This window comes from Ochotona curzoniae, unplaced genomic scaffold (genome assembly GCF_017591425.1).
Source record: "Ochotona curzoniae isolate NIBS_2020 unplaced genomic scaffold, NIBS_Ocur_1.0 contig_2235, whole genome shotgun sequence".
Taxonomy (NCBI): domain Eukaryota; kingdom Metazoa; phylum Chordata; class Mammalia; order Lagomorpha; family Ochotonidae; genus Ochotona; species Ochotona curzoniae.
The window spans coordinates 1,740,876-1,763,786 of record NW_024465384.1 but is presented as its reverse complement, the minus strand read 5'-3'; the positions used below and the strand labels follow the sequence as shown (position 1 = coordinate 1,763,786).

At 43.8% G+C, this 22,911-nt stretch overlaps 1 protein-coding gene across 3 annotated transcripts in view; it reads right to left on the bottom strand.

Moving 5' to 3' along the window:
• Window positions 1-11,480: 11,480 nt before the first annotated feature.
• The window catches only part of KDM5A (lysine demethylase 5A), a 65,174-nt gene continuing 53,743 nt past the window's right edge, over window positions 11,481-22,911 (bottom strand). For 2 of the 3 annotated variants that reach the window (XM_040972199.1, XM_040972200.1), the window contains exon 28: window positions 11,481-13,487. In XM_040972199.1, the coding sequence (XP_040828133.1) occupies window positions 13,281-13,487 (207 nt within the window). In that variant the 3' untranslated portion in view covers window positions 11,481-13,280. Of the gene's footprint in view, window positions 13,488-13,957; window positions 14,040-22,911 lie in introns of all 3 variants that reach the window. The other variant, XM_040972201.1, reaches the window with a different exon arrangement.

The window sequence follows — 22,911 nt, the reverse complement described above, 5'->3', positions numbered from 1 at the left end:
CACTAGCTGTGCCGCAATCAATGTTGACCCCCTTCTAGTTTATTTATTTATTTATTTTTATTGCTAAATCAGATATATAGAGAGAGGAGGAAAGACAGAGAAAAATATCTTCGGTCTGATGATTCATTCCCCCCAAGTGACCGCAACAGCCGGAGCTATGCTGATCTAAAGCCAGCAGCTAGGAGCTCTTCTGGGTCTCCCACGCGGGTGCAGGGTCCAAAGGCTTTGGGGTGCCTTCGGCTGCTTTTCCAGGCCACAAGCAGGGAGCTGGATGGGAAGTGGAGCTGCCTGGATTAGAACCGACGCCCATATGGGATCCAGGCACATTCAAGGTGTGAGGACTGTAGCCGCCAGGCCACCGCACTGGGCACAGCTGCTTCCAACATCCACTGAAGGAAATGATCCTTTCGTCCCAGTGCTCATTTCCCACCCCCTTGCTAACTACACATCTGTTAAACTGTGCAAAGCTCAGGTTGTGAATTGACACCAAAAAACAAGTCCATCTTCAAAGCAATCCCACTGAGTCTTTTTTTTACTTACCGTGGAGTGGTTCCTAATGGCCTACGAGTTGAGCTCCTCAGCATTATAAAGGTTGGCATCTGGACTCTAGAATGACTGAATGACTGGGGTTGACTGAGGACTCAAATCATTGATACAAGAAGTTGTATCCAAATGGTCTTGGCAAAATGGCACAGCCCCCTTGCAGGGCCCCACACATGCAAACAGCGGGCATTTTCAGGAAAGACTGGCAGTGCCTGGGACATCTCCTGTCTTATCCTAAGCTAGTCTTGAGTTGTGGCTCTTGAATTAGGGCATGTCAATCGTCTCTAATTAACTTTTACCATGTTCTGATTCTTCTCCAAATCTTTGTTACTGCCAATTTCTTTGTTTTCTGTGAAGTAGGGATAGCTATTGGGTCTTTTGCCCTGCTCAGATGGACTGAAATAAAATGTAAATGTTTGAGGAGCTAGTGTGATGGCACAATGGGTGAAGCCACTGCTATCACCAGCATCTCATATCAGAGTGTCCCTCAAGTCCCTGCTGATCTGATTCTGTCCCAACTTCCTACTAAGGAGTGTGGAAAAGCACATGATGGTCCAAGCACTTGGGTCACTGCAACCCACAGGGAGATGAGGGTGAGTGGGGTTCCTGACTCCCAGCTTTAACCTGACCCAGACCTGGCTGTTGGAGCCACTCGGAAGTAAATCAATGGGTGAAAACTACCTCTGTTTCTCTTTATATATATTTTTCACACACACACATACACTAGAAACTCCAAAGCAGGAGTGTATAAAATCAAGAGAATTCTGGAAAAAGCAGGCCTGAGAGGACTTGGTTTCTCAAATTGATCCTGGGAATATTTCATCACCAACCTGCCAATTTATTGGAAAGTCAGATATTCAGAGAGGAGGAGAGACAGAGAGGAAGATCTTCTGTCTGATGATTCACTCCCCAAGTGACTGCAACGGCCGATGCTATGCCGATCCGAAGCCAGGAGCCAGGAACCTCTTCCAGGTCTCCCACACGGGTGCAGGATCCCAAAGCTTTGGGCCGTCCTCAACTGCTTTCCCAGGCCACAAGCAGGGAGCTGGATGGGAAGTGGAGCTGCCGGGATTAAAACCGGCACCCATATGGGATCCCGGCACGTTCAAGCCGAGGACTTTAGCCGCTAGGCCACTGCGCCCGGCCCTGTTGCTTAGTTTTTGAAGTGGCTGCTATATTTGGAACATTAATCCTTGTCAGATAACTGGTTTGCAAATATTATTTCCTTTTCTGTTAGATGTCTCTTCACTGTCTGGATCCTTTTCTTTGCTAAAGCAGAAGCTCTTGGGCTCGGCGCGGTGGCGCAGGTGGTTGAGGGTCCTCGCCTTGCACGCCCGGGATCCCATATGGGCGCCGGTTCTAGTCCCGGCAGCCCCGCTTCCCTTCCAGCTCCCTGCCTGTGGCCTGGGAAGGCAGTCGAGGACGGCCCAAAGCTTTGGGACCCTGCACCCACGTGGGAGACCCGGAGGAGGCTCCTGGCTTCGGATCGGCATAGTATCGGCCCGTTGCGCTCACTTGGGGAGTGAATCGTCGGACGGAGGATCTTCCTCTCTGTCTCTCCTCTCTGTATATCCGCCTTTCCAAAAAAAAAAAAAAAAAAAAAGCAGAAGCTCTGAGTTGGATAGGTTCTCATTTGCTTAGGTTTGCTTTGGTCACCTGTGCTTTGGGGGTCTTTGCCAAGAAGCCATCCCTGGCTCCAGTGTCTTAGAGTGTTTCCCCTATATCTGCTTCCAGCGGCTCCATAATCTCAGGTCTTACACTTAGGTCTCTGATCCATCTTGACATATGTGTTAACTTGCTGTGTGATAAAGCTCCTGTCTGCACAGGGTGAGAGGTATGAAATTAATTTCACCTTTCTGCATTTGCGTATTGATTTTGGCCAATACCTTTTGTTAAACAGAACCCAAGCAGAATCCCAAGACCATTGTGCCAAATGCTGGCCCCTGCACACAGTCCAACCTTCCTACACGATGGTGATACACAGTCTGGGCTGAGAGCCACCCAATCCGAGGCACCTCCCTGCACCCTCAGTCAAGCCTCCAATGAAGACTTTGCCCCTGAATATCCAAAAAAAAAAAAAAACCAATTTCTCAATTCTCAAACCATTGCAGTGGGAAGATAGCACATCCCACTCCCAAATCACATAATCCCCAGCCTGGCCCTTCACTTAGGCCTTTTCCAAATCACCCATTGACATCGGCTGGGAAACATGGACCACAAGGGATGCTGGACCTGGGCCAGTGGTGGGCACACCTGGTCACAGAAAAGTGGGAGAGATTTTAAAAGATGTTCTCTGGCTGTCCCTAAGAGGCAGCCACATTTGGAAGCTTCTGCGGCTGAGGGAAGAGGTATGGCAGCTGGTCTTGTATTGTGCTTGAAACATTTTTCCAAAACCATCCCCAACCATCCAAAATAAATAACCCTGCAGCCTTTGATCTCGCCTGAGAGCTATGACCTCGTCTCTTCCTGCTGATAGCACTGTTCTTTCTGGAAGTTCTCCAGGCTCACAGCATCCCAGCCCAGCTTCAAGGGTGCCTGCATTCCCATCCCAGTCCTCGGCTCCCACCCACCCACTGGACACTCAGCAAAGGACGGAATTCTGTCTCCTCGCTCATGTGACCCAAGAGGGGGAGGCCTAAAGGCGGCCCAGGAAATCACCTGCAAAAGGGTGACTTTCTAGAGAGTTCTACAAGATGGCCAGTTGGGGGCAGTGGGGGGAAATACAAATTAAAGACATCAATGTGGAATAAGAAGAGGGCAGATTCCAGTGTGGTTCGAAGCATGAATGTGGGGCCGGCTTTCGGCAGAGTCAAGTCCCTCCCTGGGACCCCAGCATCCCCTCCACAGTCATGAAGTTCACAGCATGGCTCCACTTCGTATCCAGCTTCCTACAAATGCACACCCCGGAAGGCCACTGTGACCACATGGGACTCCCTACCTCCCTGCACTTAGTTTAAACAAAAAAAATTTTTTTTTCTTTAACTCAAAAGGCAGAGTTGCAGAAAGCAAAGGAGACAGGGAGAGAGATCCACTGGTTCACTCCCCAAATGACTGCAGCGATCAGAAGCCAGGAGCTTCTTTTGGGTCTCCCACAGGGATGTCCCAAGCACCCATATCAGCCTTCTCTCCTGTTTTCACAGGCAAGTAGCAGGGAGGTGGATCAGAAGTGGATCAGCCAGGGATAGAACTGGCACCCATATGGGTGGCTGGTGCCACAGGTGGAAGTTCACCCTGCTACACTAGGAAACTGGCCCCTAGTTTTGAAATCTTGATATCGTAGTATTTTTCTGAAAAGAAAATCCCTTGCAATTGTGTAGGCTTCAGGGCATACAAAACCTACATTTTTCTGTACTTCAGTGTGGCAAATTACCATAAAGCACTATGTATCTTGCAAATATGAATTCAAGGGGAATCCAGCTGGCTTTTGGCTCTAGGAAACTCCCAACGGTACTTGGAATTAAAGGAGGGAAGGAAGGAAGGAAGGAAGGGAGGGACGGAGGAAGGGATAGAGAAAGAGAGAAAGAGAGAAAGAAAACAATATTACAGAAGCCGGTGTTGTGGCTGAATTAAGCAGAATGACAGCCTCTCACATAAGCACAGTGATGTCCTGGCTGCTCCACTTCTAATCCAGCTTCTTACTAATGCATCTGGGAAAGCAGCAGAGAATGGGCCAAAGGCTTGGCCTGTGCATCTTTGTGGGTGGTGGCACCCACCGGCACCAGTGTGGGCTGGATAGTGGGGCTGGTTCAGTTGAACTAGGCTTCAATGCCCACTGACATGTTGAGAGCTGAAAGAGAGGTAGGACAGACTGGACCAGTCTGCTGTATATACTGGCAAGCACGGGAACCAGGGCAGGGGGCAGGCCTGGTGGGAGTTATTGTGGGTTGTTCCAATTAGGCTATAGCTCCCACTGGTTTGCATGAGGATCAAGTGTGTGGTGGGCAGGATCAGGCTGAGCTGCAACACCAATTGGTGTATAAAAGATATGGCTGGAACCAGAACTGACCCAACTGAACTGCTGGAATCAGAACCCCAACCATGGAGAAGTTCCCCAAACCACCAGCACACCAGCCCAGCATGGTAACCTAGCGCTCTCCCTTCTCCTCCCCCTACCCAGCCCAGGACCAAGCACATGGGGAAATCCCAGGCTTGCTCCATAGGTCCCTGCATTTCTTCATCTGTGCCATCCCACAGGCCCCCACGAGCCCACCACCCATGTCGGCGCAAAACTCCCTCACCAAAATACTAATATTTTTTTAAAAAAGGAAAGCAGCAAAGATGGAGATAATAAAGAAAATGTCAACTCAAGTTTTGATAACCATCTAATTGCATACAAAAAGTGAGTGGACAGAAAGAGCACCAGGGTGGTTTATGGAGTTCTGGCTTAGGCAACTAGTCATTTGTTCGAATAGGGAATAAAGGAAATGGAACCAATTTGGGATGGAAATAAGTCTTGACTTTGATGCTGTGAGTTTGGAGTAAAACGAATCAAGTGGAGATGTTTACCAGACAGTGCAGAGAACTGATTTGGTCATCATCTGAACGGCAGTGGTTACTGGGAATGGACTAGGGTACACAGGTATGAAGAGAGGAACTTCTGAGGACATTCTAAGGGGATATACAGAAAAGTAACTAGAGAGAAAAGTCAAAGAAGTTCTAAAGAGCTCAAGACAGTGTCAGATGTGAAGAGAGGTCAACTAAAAACGGAAATGTTCTTGTGATGTAGCACTGTCAGTCACTGATAACTTGGGCAGCAGCAATTTCAATGAAATGGTGCGAGCAGAATCCAACAACAGGTACAGGAGCACTCTGAGTAGACAAGGCCGTTATGCTACAGACCACAGGAGTGATTTGAAGGGCACGTAGAGCACAGGTGGGCATGGCTTCGAAGGAAAGGGGTGGGAAGAAAGGAAATAGAGGGGAGCAGGCTCAAGAAGCATGTACTAAATGAAGAAAGAGGAGACACTGAAATTTTAAAAGAAATAAAACAAGTTGCTCAACAAGGACAAGAGCTTCAAGGAGTTAAAACGAGACTCATGGATTTGCTAACATACACAGACACTATGCTGATCAGAAGACACATGTTCTGGAACAAATGAGAGGACTGGTACGTAAGGAAGACACTCAGGGTTCTCCTGTTAGCTTTCCTCGGTGTTAGGACGGTAACCCTCTGTTAAGCAGATGTACATGTGGACTGGCCACTTGACAAGAGGCAAGCGTCTGAAAGAGGCTGTTGTGGCCACTAAGCTGCTTTCAGTCTGCTTTACTCAGTTTTCATGCTGCCAATCAATGATGTGGAGTTCTTAACACACAGCAATCCAGGAACATCAAGAAGTCAGACAGCTATAATGATTCAGAGGTTTTGCACAGCCAGAGTAATTAGAAAACAACACATTTCAGAAGAGTGACGGACCACAGAGTGAACATTAAATGGAAAAGTGCCGGCTAACATCCTATGCTGGTTAAGATGCAGCACATGAAGCCAGCATCCCATATCGGAATCCACTTGCCTCAGTAGCAATTTCCACTCCAACTCCCCACTAAGAAGCCGTGGAGGATGGCCCAAGTGCTTGGGCCCTCGCACCCAACTTGGAGAACCAGCTGAGTACCTGGTTCCTAGCTTCAGCCTGGCCTAGCCTTGGCCACTGTGGCTATTTGGACATGACCTGTGGATACGTAACTTTCCTCTGTCATACTGCCTTTCAAATAAATGAATAGATCTTAAAAAAAAAAAAAAACAGATGGAAGCCAGTGAACTAACAAATGGGAAGGAAAAAGTGGTTCAAGGAATTGGCTGAGGAAGTACATTAAGAAACATACTACAGGGGCCCGGCGCGGTGGCGCAAGTGGTTAAAGGTCCTCGCCTTGCACGCCCGGGATCCCATATGGGCGCCGGTTCTAATCCCGGCAGCCCCGCTTCCCTTCCAGCTCCCTGCCTGTGGCCTGGGAGAGCAGTCGAGGACGGCCCAAAGCTTTGGGACCCTGCACCCGTGTGGGAGACCCGGAAGAGGCTCCTGGCTTCGGACCGGCATAGTATCGGCCCGTTGCACTCACTTGGGGAGTGAATCATCAGACGGAAGATCTTCCTCTCTGTCTCTCCTCTCTGTATATCCGCCTTTCCAATGAAAAAATAATAAAAATAAATCTTAAAAAAAAAAAAAGAAACATACTACAGGACATTGAGATCAATATAGAATTCAGTATTCTAGGAAAAAAAAATTTTTTTTTGAGCCTTATGATGTGAGAATGACTCTAGGAAGCAGACGCCCTGAAACTATGGTTATTCCTCAGGGACAATAACTTGAATGAAGGCAGTGCTACACGCAGAGATGGCCAAGAGCCACCAAAGTCCTTCCCTAAAGCAGAGGAGGACGCAGAGGAAGAACAGTGTGTCCAGTCAGCAATGCAGGGTAACAGAGCCTATAACCCACCAATCCACATGGACGTGCTGCCAACAGTTGAGTTGGGGTCCAGCTCATTTACCACTAAACAGAACACAGGAGGTCTGTCTCAACAAAAGGGAGCACTGAGGGCCCTTAACCACACCACATGCTTGAACTGCTCTCAGTTTCAAAGTCAGTTGTAGAATGTTAGGAATAGGCTCTCTTTCAACAAAGCTTGGCCCTTTAGAAAATAAAAGATGACAGCAACAGGCCGGAAAGACTATAGCCACCAGTGCCCTGGCATAGTAAACCCCATAGCATGGAAGCAGGGGCCCATGTTTTCATGAGGGAAAATGACCAGTTGGAGACAGATACCAATCCAGGATAAGAAATGGCCTGATGGAACCAAAGCGCCTCACTTCCCAAGCTCAGCACTGAACACAATGCAGTCACAGGTATCGTGTTTAAGGCACACAGATCAAGTGCTTGACGGTCTGCACCCCTCAACCCCAAGCTGGAGGAGAGCCAGACATGGGCTCAGATACAAATGTCAGTGACCAACAAGGAGGTTTTGTAAATGGCAGCAGTCACTTCAGGCACCACACTCCTGCCTTGCACATACTGAACACATATTTTTTTCTACCACAAAACGTGATTTTAAACTACACAGCCTCTATTCTTTTTAAAAAAAAGATTTCATTTTTATCACAAAGTCAGATACACACAGAAGAGGAGAGACAAAGACCTTTCATCTGATGATTCACTCCCCAAGTGACCTCAACGGCCAGAGCTGAGCCGATCTGAAGCCAGGAGCCAGGAGCCAGGAATTTCTTCCAGGTCTCCCACACGGGTTCAGGGTCCCAAGGCTTTGGGCCATCCTCAATTGCTTTCCCAGGCCACAAGCAGGGAGCTGGATGGGAAGTGGAGCTGCCGGGATTAGAACCGGTGCCCACATGGGATCCTGGAATGTTCAAGCCGAGGACTTTTAGCCGCTAAGGCCACTGCGCCAGGCCCTATTCTTGTTTTTTTAGGCAAGAAGACATCAAAACCAGCATTTACCCTACCAAGCAGTGAGGCTGTAACTTCAACATCCACCCATGCGAGCCAACCCATGTACAACAGGAAACCAAGAACCTGAAGCTCAAAGGGAACCACTCCTCAGTGTGGCCAGTTTCCTTTACCTCATGCTTAGAGCTCCTCTGGGCTTTTCTGCCTTTAACCACAGCCAACTTCATCTCCATGTCCCTGACAACTCAAAAATACACTAAAACAAACTAACAGGTGTGGAAAGGTGAGGAGAGGCAAAACCCAAAGCCAATCCAAGTTTATTCACGTTAGTTTTTGATAGTCTTTTATACGCTCTATTTTTAGCCATGTGTGATGTTCCCATGAATGGCTAAGTACCATGAAGAAATCCTGGGGCCAGGCGCAGTGGCCTAGTGGCTAAAGTCCTCACCTTGAACTCGCCGGGATCCCATATGGGCACCGGTTCTAATCCCGGCAGCTCCATTTCCCATCCAGATCCCTGCTTGTGGCCTGGGAAAGCAATCGAGGACAGCACAAAGCCTTGGGACCCTGTACCTGTGTGGGAGACCCGGATGATCTGGGCTCCTGGCTTTGAATCATTGGATGGAAGATCTTCCTCTCTGTATATATCTGACTTTGCAATAAAAATAAGTAAATCTTAAGGGAAAAAAAAAAAAAGAACTCCTAACCATCCATTCATGAGCATCAGCCATACTGTCAAGGCCCCAAGGAAAAAAACCTGTGATCTAGATCATTCTTAAAAAGTGAATTTGTCAATTCATAAAATGTTCCTTTTCTTGTTGGCAGGAAAATTCTGCCCAAGTTCAGAGATAATCAGATTTTTCTCTTAGCTCCCAACTCTTTCTCCAACCCCTAATACATAACACAAACACACATCTCATAAAACTGTCTTGAGACCAGTTTCATCGCAAGCAGTGATTTGCACCACTTTGGTAGCTTTGGCAACTTGGCAAGAAATGCCATTCACTTTTCCGAAGGAGCTTGAGGCCACGCGATGCAGCCACCTTCCCTGGCACTGCTGTGCTGCAAAGGGGCACTAGTCACGACAGTTCTCGCAGAAAACTGAGGATCCCCGACACCTCTGGCCAACACTTCTTGTACTTCGGTTTCCAAAAACACTATTCTCATTAATAGTAATGGGCTAATCACACCACTGACCAATTTATTTCAGCTCAGTTCTTTATTTCACAGAGAGCAAATAGTAAAAACTCCCTTGGCATGTTAGAAATGGTCCCCAAATGATTTGCTAGCTTTCCTACGAATTATCAGTCATTACTGAAATTACCTTTACTTGGTTACCAATTAAAGTTGCCAGAAATGTGAAGGGGGGGGGAGGAGGGAGGTGAGGGCAAAAGGGATGGGAAGGGTTGGGAACCTGAGCACAAAATTTATTCAAGATATAATACAATTAACCATGCCAAATACTCTTTCAGCAAGCCAAAGAAATCACAAAACACATTCAAATCTCCAGTTGCATTTTTCATAAGACACCACCCTGGTAAGCTGTAAATAAATATGTAAGGGAATAATCCTAAGGGGTCTTGAGGTTCCCAAGGTTCCTAGGAGACATCTTGAAGCACTGTAAAAGAACAAGCCAGCCCGTCACCAACATCCCCGAGCATCCTTCCCCAATCCTATGGTTTGCTGCACAGTGGTGACTGGACTTAAACATACGAGCTGCAAATCAATGAGAATCCATCCCTTCCCTTTCACGCTGTAGTCACGACTATGCACATTTGTGTCCACAGATGCTGTGAGGTTACGGGAGAAGGACTCAAGAAGAATCCTATTAAGAACTTATTACAAAACCAAGTTTCTACATATGATGTCAATTCACATAGGAAACTTCAATCTGGTTGTACGGGGGCCAACAACTCAATTTCCCAATATACAATTTGTAAAACCCACTCCAAATGGACACTTAACCCTTTTAAAAAGTGGATAATCCCAACCCCATTTCCTTATATCCTACTGCTCTGTAAACTCCTGGCTGACATTCACACAAATGTATTCTACAACTAGCATATTGACAGGGAGTTTTCTTATATATGCACTCAACTGCATCTAAAATCTAAGAATTACGAAGAAATAAATTAACTCACTCTTGGATATCTGATCCAAATAAAAGCATAGGGGAACAGAAGCAAAACGCAGGTTCAAATCATGCTCACCTTATAGGTCTGTCAGTGCTTGCCATGGCTCTGTGATGGTTAAAGCAGACTGCGGGCCATCACAGACCTAGTGTCTGCTTTTTCAATTATTCGAAGTATGACATGTGGAAATGTGCAGTGTTCCTGAGGCATAAATCTGAATCACGGAGGCAAAGCTGAGCGACAACACTTCATTATGGCTGTGTTGTGCTATCAAATGCTGCCCTGGGGTTTGTAACCTCAAAATCCATAGGTTACCCTTTTAACAATACCAAAAGACCTCTATTTTTTCTTTTTCTCATTTTTCTTTATTTAACCTTTGCCAAAATAATTTGTGTACTGAAGGTAGTGAAGAATTCTTCTGAAAGAAACACACATGCGCAAGTCAACATATCAATGAAGAACTGCAACTCTGCAGAGTTAGGAAGCTCAGAGAAATGTTTCAACTCAGATTTAACATAAAATGTTACAATGTAGGAGAGTTAGTTGCAAATAAGTAATTTTCTCCAAGTGAAAATAATGCTTTATACTGGAACACCAACAGTTCTTAAATGGACGCACCTTATTTAATTAATTCAAAATCTGCACATTTACATTTGTTTTCACCATATGCCTCCTTTGGATGGGAGGGCAGGCACCAATTTTTCTTATTCTCAGCCCAGGTCGAAATCTGTGGTTAAGACAGATCAAATCCTTCATGACTTCTAAGAACACACAGAAAACCTCATGGTATCAATTAAATGATACACTTCAGTTTCAAAATATCAGGAAGTAACAGGAAGCTCTTTGGGGTTGGAGACTGTCCTGGATTTTTCTCAGGTCTCTGGCAGACAACTACTGAATCACACATACAGCCCTCCAGCCTATCTCCCAATCACGGTACTTCCTACATGTCCAGCAGCTCAACCTCCACCTTTCTCAGCATTCTGCTCATTTTCCACTGATGGCGCAATGGATGACTGAGATGGAAACGCATCTAAAACGCCTCTAGGGATCCCTCACTGAAAATTACACCCAGTTTTTAACTCACAAGTCTCACAAGTATATGAAGAATTTACCAAATGGCAAAACATATTGTGCTTTCTTCTGTAACAATCAGATGAAATTTTTAATTAAAACGTGATGCAATGGTTAATAACCTTGCAATTTCCTTTGAAATCTTAAGTCACGCTAACTTGAGATGAGAGTACAGCAACACTTTGAAACCTCTCAATAGGCCAAAAAGCTCAAAATAACTTCTAGCATTAAAGGAAGCATGACCAAAGATAGGCAACAGAAACCAGAGAGCGCGCACTCACAGAAACTGGGCTTTATAAGAAAGCTTGTATATATATATATTTTTTTTAAGTAAAATGCCTTTTGAGTTAAATCTCATACCCACTCAGACTGTAACTGGACAGTACAATTCACTTCTAGTTACTAGAAGACATTTCCTTAGAAGAGACTGCAGCAAAAGGGAAAGAGGAGACTACCAGCTGTTTCTGAGTCCAGCCCATTACTCCCAAACAAGGGAAAACTGATAAGTTCAAGGCAAAATAAAGTGACACACACTAGTAAAGACAAAACACTTTTTAGTAACTTTTTTTGTCCTTTAGAAAAAATGAGTCCTATTCTAATAAAACTACATATAGCTCAACTGACATTTTAAAACATAGCAGAGGACACAGCACCATAGTTTCAAACATTCACATACAAAAGGGGAAAAAAAAAAACCCAGCACAGACTAGATCAGATTTCTCAAAAAGACAGGGTTAGGTCCCAACATGTAAAGGAACTATAATCGCCTATTTGAACAAAAGCAACATGGAAGAACCAGACAGGCCAGGGTGGGAAAGGGAGTGCTAGTCCTTGTACTACAAGGAAGGAATGGGTTCTTTATTAAAAAGCAAAACCCCAAAAAGCCCCCAAATGGATTTTTTGATGCTGAAACTCTGTCATACGTTTCTGGTAACAGTAAATATATATATATGTATTTACTTATATATTCATATATGTATGTTTAGAAAAGAAAAATAATCTATTTATAGAAGTCAGTAGTCAGAGACATTTAGAAAAAAAGTAAAAACAAGTCCTTTTTTTTGTTTTCTTTTTAAAAATGGATTTACTAAAACAACTTCCTCCACAGAGGTGCTTTGACCCTAACTCCTCTGGCGAGGCCAAGGTGGTGTTACTCCATAGCATCTGATGTGGGCCCCACACTGCAAACAGGAGAGCTCAGGGTCAGGGCTGCAGGCAAAAAGCTGTTATCTGCTGGTCTTGCTCACGGCCATGCCTCATGCCGGAAGCCTGGTGGCATCTGGAATACGTTGAATGAAGGTTTTCCTGAAACGCATGCATCACTGTAAGACATTCTGACCGGTCGTCGTCTTCTTTTTTCTTCCTCCAGAAGCCTGGATTCATGTACCTGCTCCCCTCTAAAGTTTAGACCCACGGTGGCCAGACTTCTCCAGACAGGGTGGGAAGAGAGAGAGCCTCCCTCCTCGGGATGGGAAAAGCTTTCCTCTGGCAAGCCACCGGCATTTCTGACCTAGATCACGACTACCTCTTCCTCAGGGAAACGAGATGAACTGCCCTAGACAGGAAGTTTTCTCACATGAGGGTTTCTTCTCGGGACAAACAAGCACAAGTATCTGAGGGGTGCTGACTGTGTCACCACCCCACAATTTCAACCCCGTTTCTCCTCCTTGTACCTCTACAGAAGGAAAATGTGCTCTGCCTCTTTTCGAACTATCCCAACTAATGAGACCCAATCAATCAGTACCTTCAGTTGGTGTTGCCTAGGTTGCAAGCCTCTATTATCTACTGACTGGTAAGCCACATCCCACACACCCTGCCAGCACATCACTCTATTTAATGCAAACTGTCACCCTACAGCTCAATCAATCAAGTATCTGCCCTTGATGGAGTCAACCATACCCACAGAGACATGAGGTAAAATACTGGCTGCTGTACCAAAGATGCCCTCCACACAGATGTGTTGACAGAGAGCGTAGCTCACACAGTCCACGTCAAGCAGAAGCCAGCACTAAGGGAACTTTCTCTGAAGGTCACTCATCTTTGGAAGCAACATTCTGAGCGGATCTAACCCACTCTGCTTGATGACTAGGGTCTCAATGTGGTCCATTTTCCCCCAAGTCCCAAACTAAACAAGCAATTGCTAACTGGTTTCTTTAAGATCCTCCATGGGCAGTTTGTAGCTCATTATGAAGGAAGGAGGTGGTGCTTCATCTGGGCTATCTGGGCCCTGCTTCTTTGCACAGTTTATACAGATGTAATCTTCATTTTCAGCCATTTCTGGAGATACACCCACACAAACTTGATGAAACCACTCATCACAGCCACCATCACATTGTACCCAGTCTACCTGTAGGAGACAAGATTGGGGAATGTTTAGGTTACATAAACATTGAGCCTAGAGTAAAAGCAAACCAAAGAGTTCCTCTTGGCTTAAATGATAGCAAACAACTGGAATGTCCCAAAATACAAAATGATTCTTATGGGGTTATTTATTTTTAATGAAAGAAGCTGAGAAGTTAATACCCCCAAATTATATTTTACCATAGTGTGTCCACAAAAATGAGGCCTCTTAGGTACTCCGTTACCTCATGAATACCTGGGCTCCTTGTGAGGCAGAAACATGTATGAGGAAAACTTGACAAAAAAGGGAACTTCTAATAAGAGCAGCAAAGTAGTTTTAGCTAATATTAACAATCTCTAGGCTCTAAGATAATGCAATTATCAATCAAGAAAGGAAGAATACAACAATGTGAAGGCAATCCTGTGTATTAGCTTTATTTCAAAGAGATAAGCCAAAGTACTAAGAACATTAAATACCTTTTTAGAAAAGCAGTCACATAGGCCACTTTTTAAACTAATATTTTTTATTCTTCTCTTCTTCCGTTACAAATACAACTCCCTATAAAAAGTTAGCAAATATCAGAGGTCAAATCTTACAAATGAACCAATTATAACAGCAAAAGACACAGGTCAATAGATCACTCTGGGCTTTAAAATTCAAGACTGGGACTGACGGGTCGGTGACAGACGCCAGGCCAGCCTTGCCCCTGCAGAGAATGCTGTAGTTACAGGGAACGCAGCTGCATGATGTGAAAGCCTTGAACCTGACCTTCCTGACTCAACAATCAAGTGCCTGTTGGCTGTTCTAGCTGGAGGGTGACTGTTATAGTAAGTGTCACAGCAGACGAGCACCTTTAAGATGAAAAGTGCTACTCTCTCACAGAACAAAGGTTGGCAAAATAGAAAGCCCCTGAAAACCAGCAGCAGATGATCAGAGCAGATGATCAAATCGAGGGGTATGAAGAATCAAAGAGGTATGCCAGACAGTTTGAGAAAGCAAAGGAAGAAGGCTTTAGCTAAGTAAATGAATTTCATTCACGGTTAAGTTAGAGGTTTCCAAAATTGGTTTCCATTAAGATTATCGAATCCGGGCCCGGCGTGGTGGTGCAAGTGGTTAAAGGTCCTCACCTTGCACGCCCGGGATCCCATATGGGCGCCGGTTCTAATCCCGGCAGCCCCACTTCCCTTCCAGCTCCCTGCCTGTGGCCCGGGAAAGCAGTTGAGGACGGCCCAAAGCTTTGGGACCCTGCACCCGCATGGGAGACCCGGAAGAGGCTCCTGGCTTCGGACCGGCATAGGATCGGCCATTGTGCTCACTTGGGGAGTGAATCATCAGACGGAAGATCTTCCTCTCTGTCTTTCCTCTCTGTAATATCCACCTTTCCAATAAAAAAAATAATAAATATAAATCTTAAAAAAAAGATTATCGAATCCACACTGTACTTATGCGTTCAAATTTGTAATAAAAAAAGGGAAAAACTTGTTAAAATTATTTGTCTGTTTTTATGTTTCCTTAAGTTAGGATTTTGTTAAACTCAGTCAAACGCTCTGAGTTCTGGTGTGGATGATTTTAGTTGAGTCATTTAACCTTATGGAGACCCAACTGCTCCAACCGTAAATGGATGCATCATCTGACTACAAGATTAATAAGAAAACACAAGAAATAATATATGGCAAGGAGCTGGCCTTGTGTAATACTAGCATCCCGACTGGATGCCAATTCAAGTTCACACTGCTTTACTTCTCATCCAGTTCCCTGCTAATATACCTGGGAAGGTATAGCACAGAATGTCTCTGAACCTGCAACGGACATGGAAAGAAGCTCCTTCTGGCTCCCAGCTTGTGGTCAAGTAAGTAAATAAATAAATGTTAAACAATAATACACAGGGTCAGTGATGTGACTCAACAGGCTAATTCCTCTGCCTGCTGGTACCAGCATCCTTCACAGCAGTAGTTATGTACTCCATTTCCAACCCAGCTTCCTGCCTTTAGCATGGGAAGGCAACAGAGGACGGCTCAAATCCTTGGGTCCCTCCCTGCACCCATGTGGCAGCCCAGGAAGAAGCCCCTGGCTCCTGATCAGCTCAGCTCCAGCCATCGCGGCCATTAGGAGAGCGAACCAGTGGATTGAGGACTTCTCTGTCTCTCCTTCTCTGTGAATCTGCCTTTCAAATAAAAATACACCGTTACAAATATTAATTATGGCCAAAAACACACCAAGTTCACTGCCTGATACTGAAGCTATTTTTGAAGATGACTCTCACAGCTCTCATCACCTCACTTCCATAAAAGATTTCGTATCGCAAGGTAACTGTGTGGATCTCCTGCATCAGAATCAACTATTCTGTCTGTTACACACAGATCTGGGACCCTCCCCAAACCTACAGCGGAGTCTGAATCAAGAGCCTGCAAGTCATTCTGACACGCTCTAAATTTGATCATTGCTGGAACTTTAGCAATACTCTTCCCTGAAAACCCATGGTCGTCAATAAAAATAAATCTTAAAAAAAAAAAGTAGTAATTGATCAAAATGTTGCTATTGCAGCAAACTTATCATAGACAAAACAGGGGGAGGGGGAGAGATAATGGCTTCTGTGCAACAAACACAAAAGGTACTGCAAGAAAATGAAGATTCACAATTTGCCCAGTAGATAGCAGGGAAACCTAGGGAAGTGTTCTGGGTGTTGGAAGATGGCAAAGGGTACTGAAAATGTAAGCTATTTCTTTGGGCTGTCCAGGTTTGAGAAATTATTCTGTTTATCATGCAACCCCCAAGCCAACAGACACTTCTATTCCTAATTCTAAAAACACCTTAAGCCTAGCCTGCTCCCAAGTAATGTGTTTCAAGTAATTTTAAATCTAGTTTTTCAATACACCTATTCCTTAGTTTCCAGTTTCCAAATTATATCTATCACTTTCTTTCAAATATAATATTATTCTTTGTTTTTATTGGAAAGGCAGATTTGCAGAATAGAGAAAAATATCTTCTATCTGCTGATACACTCCCCAAATGGCCACAATGACTACGGCTAAGCCACTCCAAACAACAGAAACCAGGAGCTTCTTCTGAGTCTCCTGCATGGGTACAGTACCCCAAGGCCTTGGGCCGTCCTCTACTGCTATCCCACGCCAGAAGCAGGGAGCTGGATGGGAAGTGGAGTACTTGAGACATATGGGATCACAACGTATGCAAGATGAGGATTTAGCCACTGAGCCATTCTGCCAGGCCTTAATTATTCCTTTTCTGATTCTGACTAGAGGTCAAGGGCTAAGGTAATTGGTCCCAAGTCTAGCTTTCCTATCATTTCAAAAGGATGTGGGACTTTTCTTGTGATACTTATTGATACAGATTCTATCCCAACCTACAGATTCCATAAGAATTTACTCTGGGGCCTTGAGCAGTGGCTTAGTGGCTGAAGTTCTTGTCTTGTTCACGCCAGGATCCCATATGGTTTCAAGTTCTAATCCTGGCAGCCCTGCTTCCCATCCAGCTCCCTGCTTGAGGCCTTGGAAAGCAGTCAAGGATGACCCAAAGCTTTGGGACCCTGCACCCACGTGGTAGACCCAGAAGAGGCTCTGGGCTCCTGGTCTCAGACTGGCTCAGAACTGGTCATTGGGGCTGCTTAAAGAGTGAATCATCGGATGGAAGATCTTCCTCTCTGTCTCTCCTCCTCTTTGTATATGTGCCTTTCAATAAAAATAAATCTTTTATACATATTAAAGAATTTACTCTGGGGTTAGTGCCACAGGTCATCAGACTAATCCACTACCTCCAAGAGTTCGCATCACATATAGGTGCCAGTTCACATCCCACCTGCTCCAATTCTGAACCAGCTCTCTGCTTATGGCCTGGAGAGCAGCAGAGTAGGGCTCAAGTCCTTGGAACCCTGCACCAGAAGCAGCTCTTGGTTCCTAATTCCTGGCTTCAGATTGCTCAGCTCTGGCACTGCAGTCATTTGTAAAGTGAACCACTGAATAAAAGAACTTTCCCTCTCTGTCTCTCCTTTTGTAAACCTAATTTTCAAATAATATTAAATATTTTTTTTTCAATTACTCTGAAAATATAGCAAAGAAAAACAACCACCTTTTTATTATCTTTTCATCTTGCTCACATATTGACCATCTTTGTTTCAAAAGGCCCAGGGGTCAACAATGTGGTGTAGTGAGCTAGGCCTCCAAGTGAAGCCAGCACCTCATATGAATTAAACTTGGTGTCAGTTCAAGTCTTGGCCACTCCACTTCAGATTTAGCACCCTGCTAATGTGCCTGGGAAAGCAGTGGAGGATGGAGGATGGCCAAGTCCTTGGTCCCTAAACCCACACAGAAGTCCCAGATAAAGCTGCTGCCCTGACTTGGCCTAGCCTCGCCCTGCTCATCACAGCCTTTAGAATCAGCAAATGGACCTGGACATTCATTCTTTCTCTCTGAAACTCTCTTTCCTAACTCTGTTTTTCGAGTAAGTACATCTTCAAACAAATAAAAAGGCCCATAGGATAGTAGGCAACCTGAAGGTTGGAACATTCACTGAATTCTGAACTCATCCACAAAAAATTCTGATACAGAGGCAAAAAACTATGTAACAGCTTGGCAAATCAGGAGCTGAAAATCTGTCTTACCATACATTACATTTTAGTAGTAATGTGCCCTTTTATTAGATCTGGGAGATGTGTCTAGTGAATCACAAAAATCAAGAAACTTCACATCTATGAGCTTCAATTAACTGATAAACATATTTTCTACTATACATAGTTACTATCACCCAGATCTGGGGGATACTTCTGTTTAGTGTATGTGTGGTCAGGAAATACATTAAGTAGAGGAAATAATGCTATTTTGACATCCATGATTTCAGTTTTACATGTAAGAGAAAGTTGGCATATTATATTGTTAATTTCTTACAGTCTATTATCACACTAAGGAAAAAAAATCTGTGATAGTCTTAGCTTTTTCAACTAAGCTTTTGCTATTGTTATTTACGCTCTTTTGTATCAAGGTTCAGTGATATATATGTGATTTTTTTAGTGCTGCAAATATTTAGTGGTCAGCCCACCCAGCTTGTCCAGAAATGACAAATTTTCCTGTATGCAGGAATTTCCATGTTAAAACTGGCTGAGCCTCAGTAGGGGCAGCTGGTTTCTCGCTGCTCACCCCACCACTGGGTGTCTGCATCTCTGTAACCTCCTACTATGCTAAAAGGAGCAACGAACTGCTCAAGATAACAATAATGCAAATATTTTGGTGGCAACAACACCTCCACATAAATCTTTCAAAAGCAGAAGGGCATACATTTTTAGCTGAAATCCCTTAATTTATGAGGTCAAACTACTTACGGAAGAAGTAATGGGTAAGTAAAAGACCCATAGAGAGAGAGAGGAAAAAAAGTATTTTCTTGTACAAAATGACTAAAATACTTACTTTAACCCTGAAAACACATAAAATATATCATCTCAAAATGATTTCCTCTTTAAGCTTTTAAAGACTTATTTTTATTGGAAAGACAGATATACAGAGAGGAGGAGAGACAGAGAGGAAGATCTTTCATCCAATGGTTCACTCCCCAAGCAACTGCAACAGCTGGAGCTGAGCCAATCCGAAGCCAGGAGCCAGGAACTTCTTCCGGGTCTCCCACATGGGTGCAGTCATCCTTGACTGCTTTCTCTGGCCACAAGCAGGGAGATGGATGGGAAGTGGAACTGCCAGGATTAGAAGCGGCGCCCATTTCCCAAATTTGCACAACTGCCTCTGCCTTGCCAGGTTAATCAGGAGTTAGAAACTCAATCCTGGTTGCCCAAGTGAGTGGCACAGAGCTAAGTACTTGAGTCATGGTCTGCAGCCAGTAGGGTGTGCACTGGAAAGAGCTGGAATGGAGATGACTGGATTCAAATATACTCTGACTCAAAAATACTAGGTCAGATGCCCACCCCTTAAACTGATTCTTAGAGAAAACAGCTCTTATTTAAAGATCACTTCATCTTAAAGTAAATCTCAGAGGAGATGGAATTGAAAAAATCTTATTACATTATGTTATCTTTCTTAAATGTTTCTAAAATATCTTGGGGCATATTTAAGTAACCATTCTAAATTCTAAAATATTTCCCAATCTGCATATTTTTCTAGGGAAAAGTAATAGTAATTACCAACTAGAGAAATGGCACAGGAACATTGAAAAACAAATGAATCCTAGAAGTGATTTCTTACTGCATAAAGAACAGTCTTCCTTAAAGAACATTTTCTTATCATTTTGTTTAAAAATGTGTGCCATGAATTCATTAGGATTCCTTAGCAAAATACTACAACTTGAGAAAACTGTAAAAAATTTTTAAAAACAAATAGACTTATTAAAACTAAAAACACAAGGAGAAACCTGAAAGACTGCCAAATGCAATGACAGGCAAAGTATTTATAATCTGAAATAATTTTATAAAAAACTAGAGAAACATAACACTAAGACTGTTTTATGTAGGCTAATGACAGTAATGCACAAACTGTTCACGTTTACATATTTTGACTCTCCTTAAAATACACATTATCTTTGAATAAATATTCACTTAAAATCTGTGTTGCTTCATAAAAATGCAAATAACTTTCTAGATTTAAAAACATGTATACAGAGGAGCCAGCCCATGACATAAAAGCTAACCCCCCACCTGCAGTGTGGCCATCCCATATGGACCCTGGCTGTTCCACTTCTGATCCAGCTCCTTACTATAGGTCTGGGAACCTGGAAGAAGTGCTTGGGTCGCAGCTTTAGACTTGGCCCAGTTTTGGCCATTGTAGCCATGTGCGAAGTGAACCAGCAGATGAAAGATGTCGGTCTCCTGGTCACTCTCTATTACTCTTCCAAGTAAAAAAACAAATCAATCAATGGCTCAGCTGGTTAATCGTCCCCTTGCAAGTGCCGGAATCCCAGATGGGCGCCATTTCATGTCCCAGCTATTCCACTTCCCATCCAGCTACCTGCTTGTGGCCTAGGAAGGTAGCAGGAGATGGCTCAAAGTTCTGGAACACTGCACCCACATATGAGATTCCGAAGAAATTCCTGGCTCCTGGCCCCAGATCAGCTTAGCTTCAGCTTATTGCAGCCATTTGGAGACAACTGGAGGACGGAAGAACTGATTTTTCAAAAATCAGTTTTTTGGGCCCAACATAGTAGCTAAGGTCCTTGCCTTTCTCGTGCCAGGATCCCACATACGTGCTGGATTTAATCCCGGCAACTTTACTTCCCATCCAGCTCCCTGCTTGTGGCCTGGGAAAGCAGTTGAGGACGGCCCAATGCTTTGGGATCCTGCACCCATGTGGGAGACCCGGAGGAAGCTTCTGACTCCTGGCTTCAAATTGGCACTGCTCCAAGCCATCGTGGTCACTTGGGGATTGAATCATCGGACAGAAGATCTTCTTCTCTGTCTCTCCTCTCTGTATATCCAAGTTTCCAGTGAAAAAATAAATCTTTTTTAAAAATCAATTTTTTAAAAAAACTGAGAAACAATCCACAGAGTTCATTTAAAATTAGTATCTTAATAGTTATTAACATGTAAGCTTTCATGGACATTACGACATCATAACCCTGAGGTTATCTACTAATTATTTTATAATGAAAGTTAAAAAGTCATGCCTCTGTTGTTTACACGCCACAGGGAAACAGCAGGGAAAAACAGATAAACTGATCATATTCAAATGCTAAGAAAGATCAAGTGATCAAGAACATGAAAAGAGAAGATAAAAAGGTTCATAATGGATATTAAGTATCATAAAAATGACTTCAAAGTTTAAAAAAAAAAACCCACCACCACCAGAGAAGTGCAGTGTGGCAGCTGGGTGGTGCTGTGGCAGTGGTCTGGCTGCTGCTGGGGAAGCCTGCATCAAGCACTGGAGGGTGGGACAAGTCCTGCCCCAGTGGTGGAGCATCCTCCTCTGGGGACCCAGGTGGAGCTACTGGCTTTTGTCGGGCCTGGAGCCTGGAGTGTTGCAGCAGGCATCTGGGAGGCGAATCAGAGAATGGAAGGTCTAATCTCCACCTTTCCCTCTCTGTCACTCTGGCTCTCAAATAAATTAACATCTAAAATGGAAGCTAAAATGTATCTTCCCCCTGCCTAAAAAAAAAAAAAAGGAATTTATCTTCCTACTAGCCCTTTAAAGTTGAGCTCAAATTCTTGCTGCTAGTCTTGAATCAGCCATAAAGTTAAAAAAAAACAGAAGGTCCTGCCACCATCAAGCAAACCCTTTGACAGCTTAAAATCCTCCATTAATGCCCTTAACAAACACATTCAGATGGAGGCAAATTCAAAATGAAAGATTACAATATGGTATATTTACTAAAATTCTTTAAACTGTTTGAGGAAAATGCTTTTGAAGTGTTTAGAGCAAGACATAAAAATGATCAGACAATATGACAATGATATAAAAAAAAAAAAACCCACAGGAAAAAAAATTAAGAAAGAATCATACCAAAATATTTATAGCTGATTATCTGTGGAGCATTACACTAAGGGATATTCATTTTTTTAAGAAAATGGAAAATCTCGAAGAAGTCTAATTTATATGTAAGTGCATTCAATTTTGGAATGTGTATTTGTACTTACTTCTCATTAATCTGTGGAGCAGGGATAATTATTACCAGACAGAACCCAGTCCAAGAGCCACTAAATAGTTCTTAAATTCCATCTTTATCATCTCTATAAAATGAGGAGCCTAACCAAGGCAGTCTGCTGCTCTCTTCCAGCTCCACAGAGGTGTACACATCTTACTGTGGAAGGAAGTGAGGGCACAGCCTCCTGCAACCATGCTGCAGTGTATCCATCCTGCTCAGCTCTTTAAAGTGGCATGAAAGCCTAGCAGGTAAAACGAAAACTATGAATTTATTTATATTCTTAATGAGAACTCTACAGATGCTTTCAGTCAAAGAACTGGATGTTTTTTAAAATATAGTCTGTCCATTCTGCTCAGCAGCTCTTATCAATGTAAAAATGGCCAACACAGATTATGCTTAAAATTGAGTGTTGTAAAATCTTAAATAATATCCTTAAGGGTATACATTATTTGTTCCAAAGGATTTGAGTGAAATTGATTCCACATAGGCACATAGGCCTGGGTGTAGGTAAAATACAGTTTGAGGTCTTTGGAACACAAACCTAAAATTAATGCAATCTGCCCAAATCCTGGCATATTGGACTTGTACTTGGTTCAGGCCACTGTGGCTGACAAGGTATCTGGTTCTATGGCTCACCCTACAATGGAGGCGCAAGACTGAACGCTGTCTGGTCCACTGTGTCAGAAACATACCATCTGCCAGGGATGTCTCATTGTGCTCATCGGGTACATGACTTTTAAAACACAAGCCTTTATTTACACACTGACCTAAAACCTTCGTTAGTCAAAAGAGCTTATGGATACTGTAGAAAACATGAGTTTCCCAGCCTGGAATCGGAACCTGC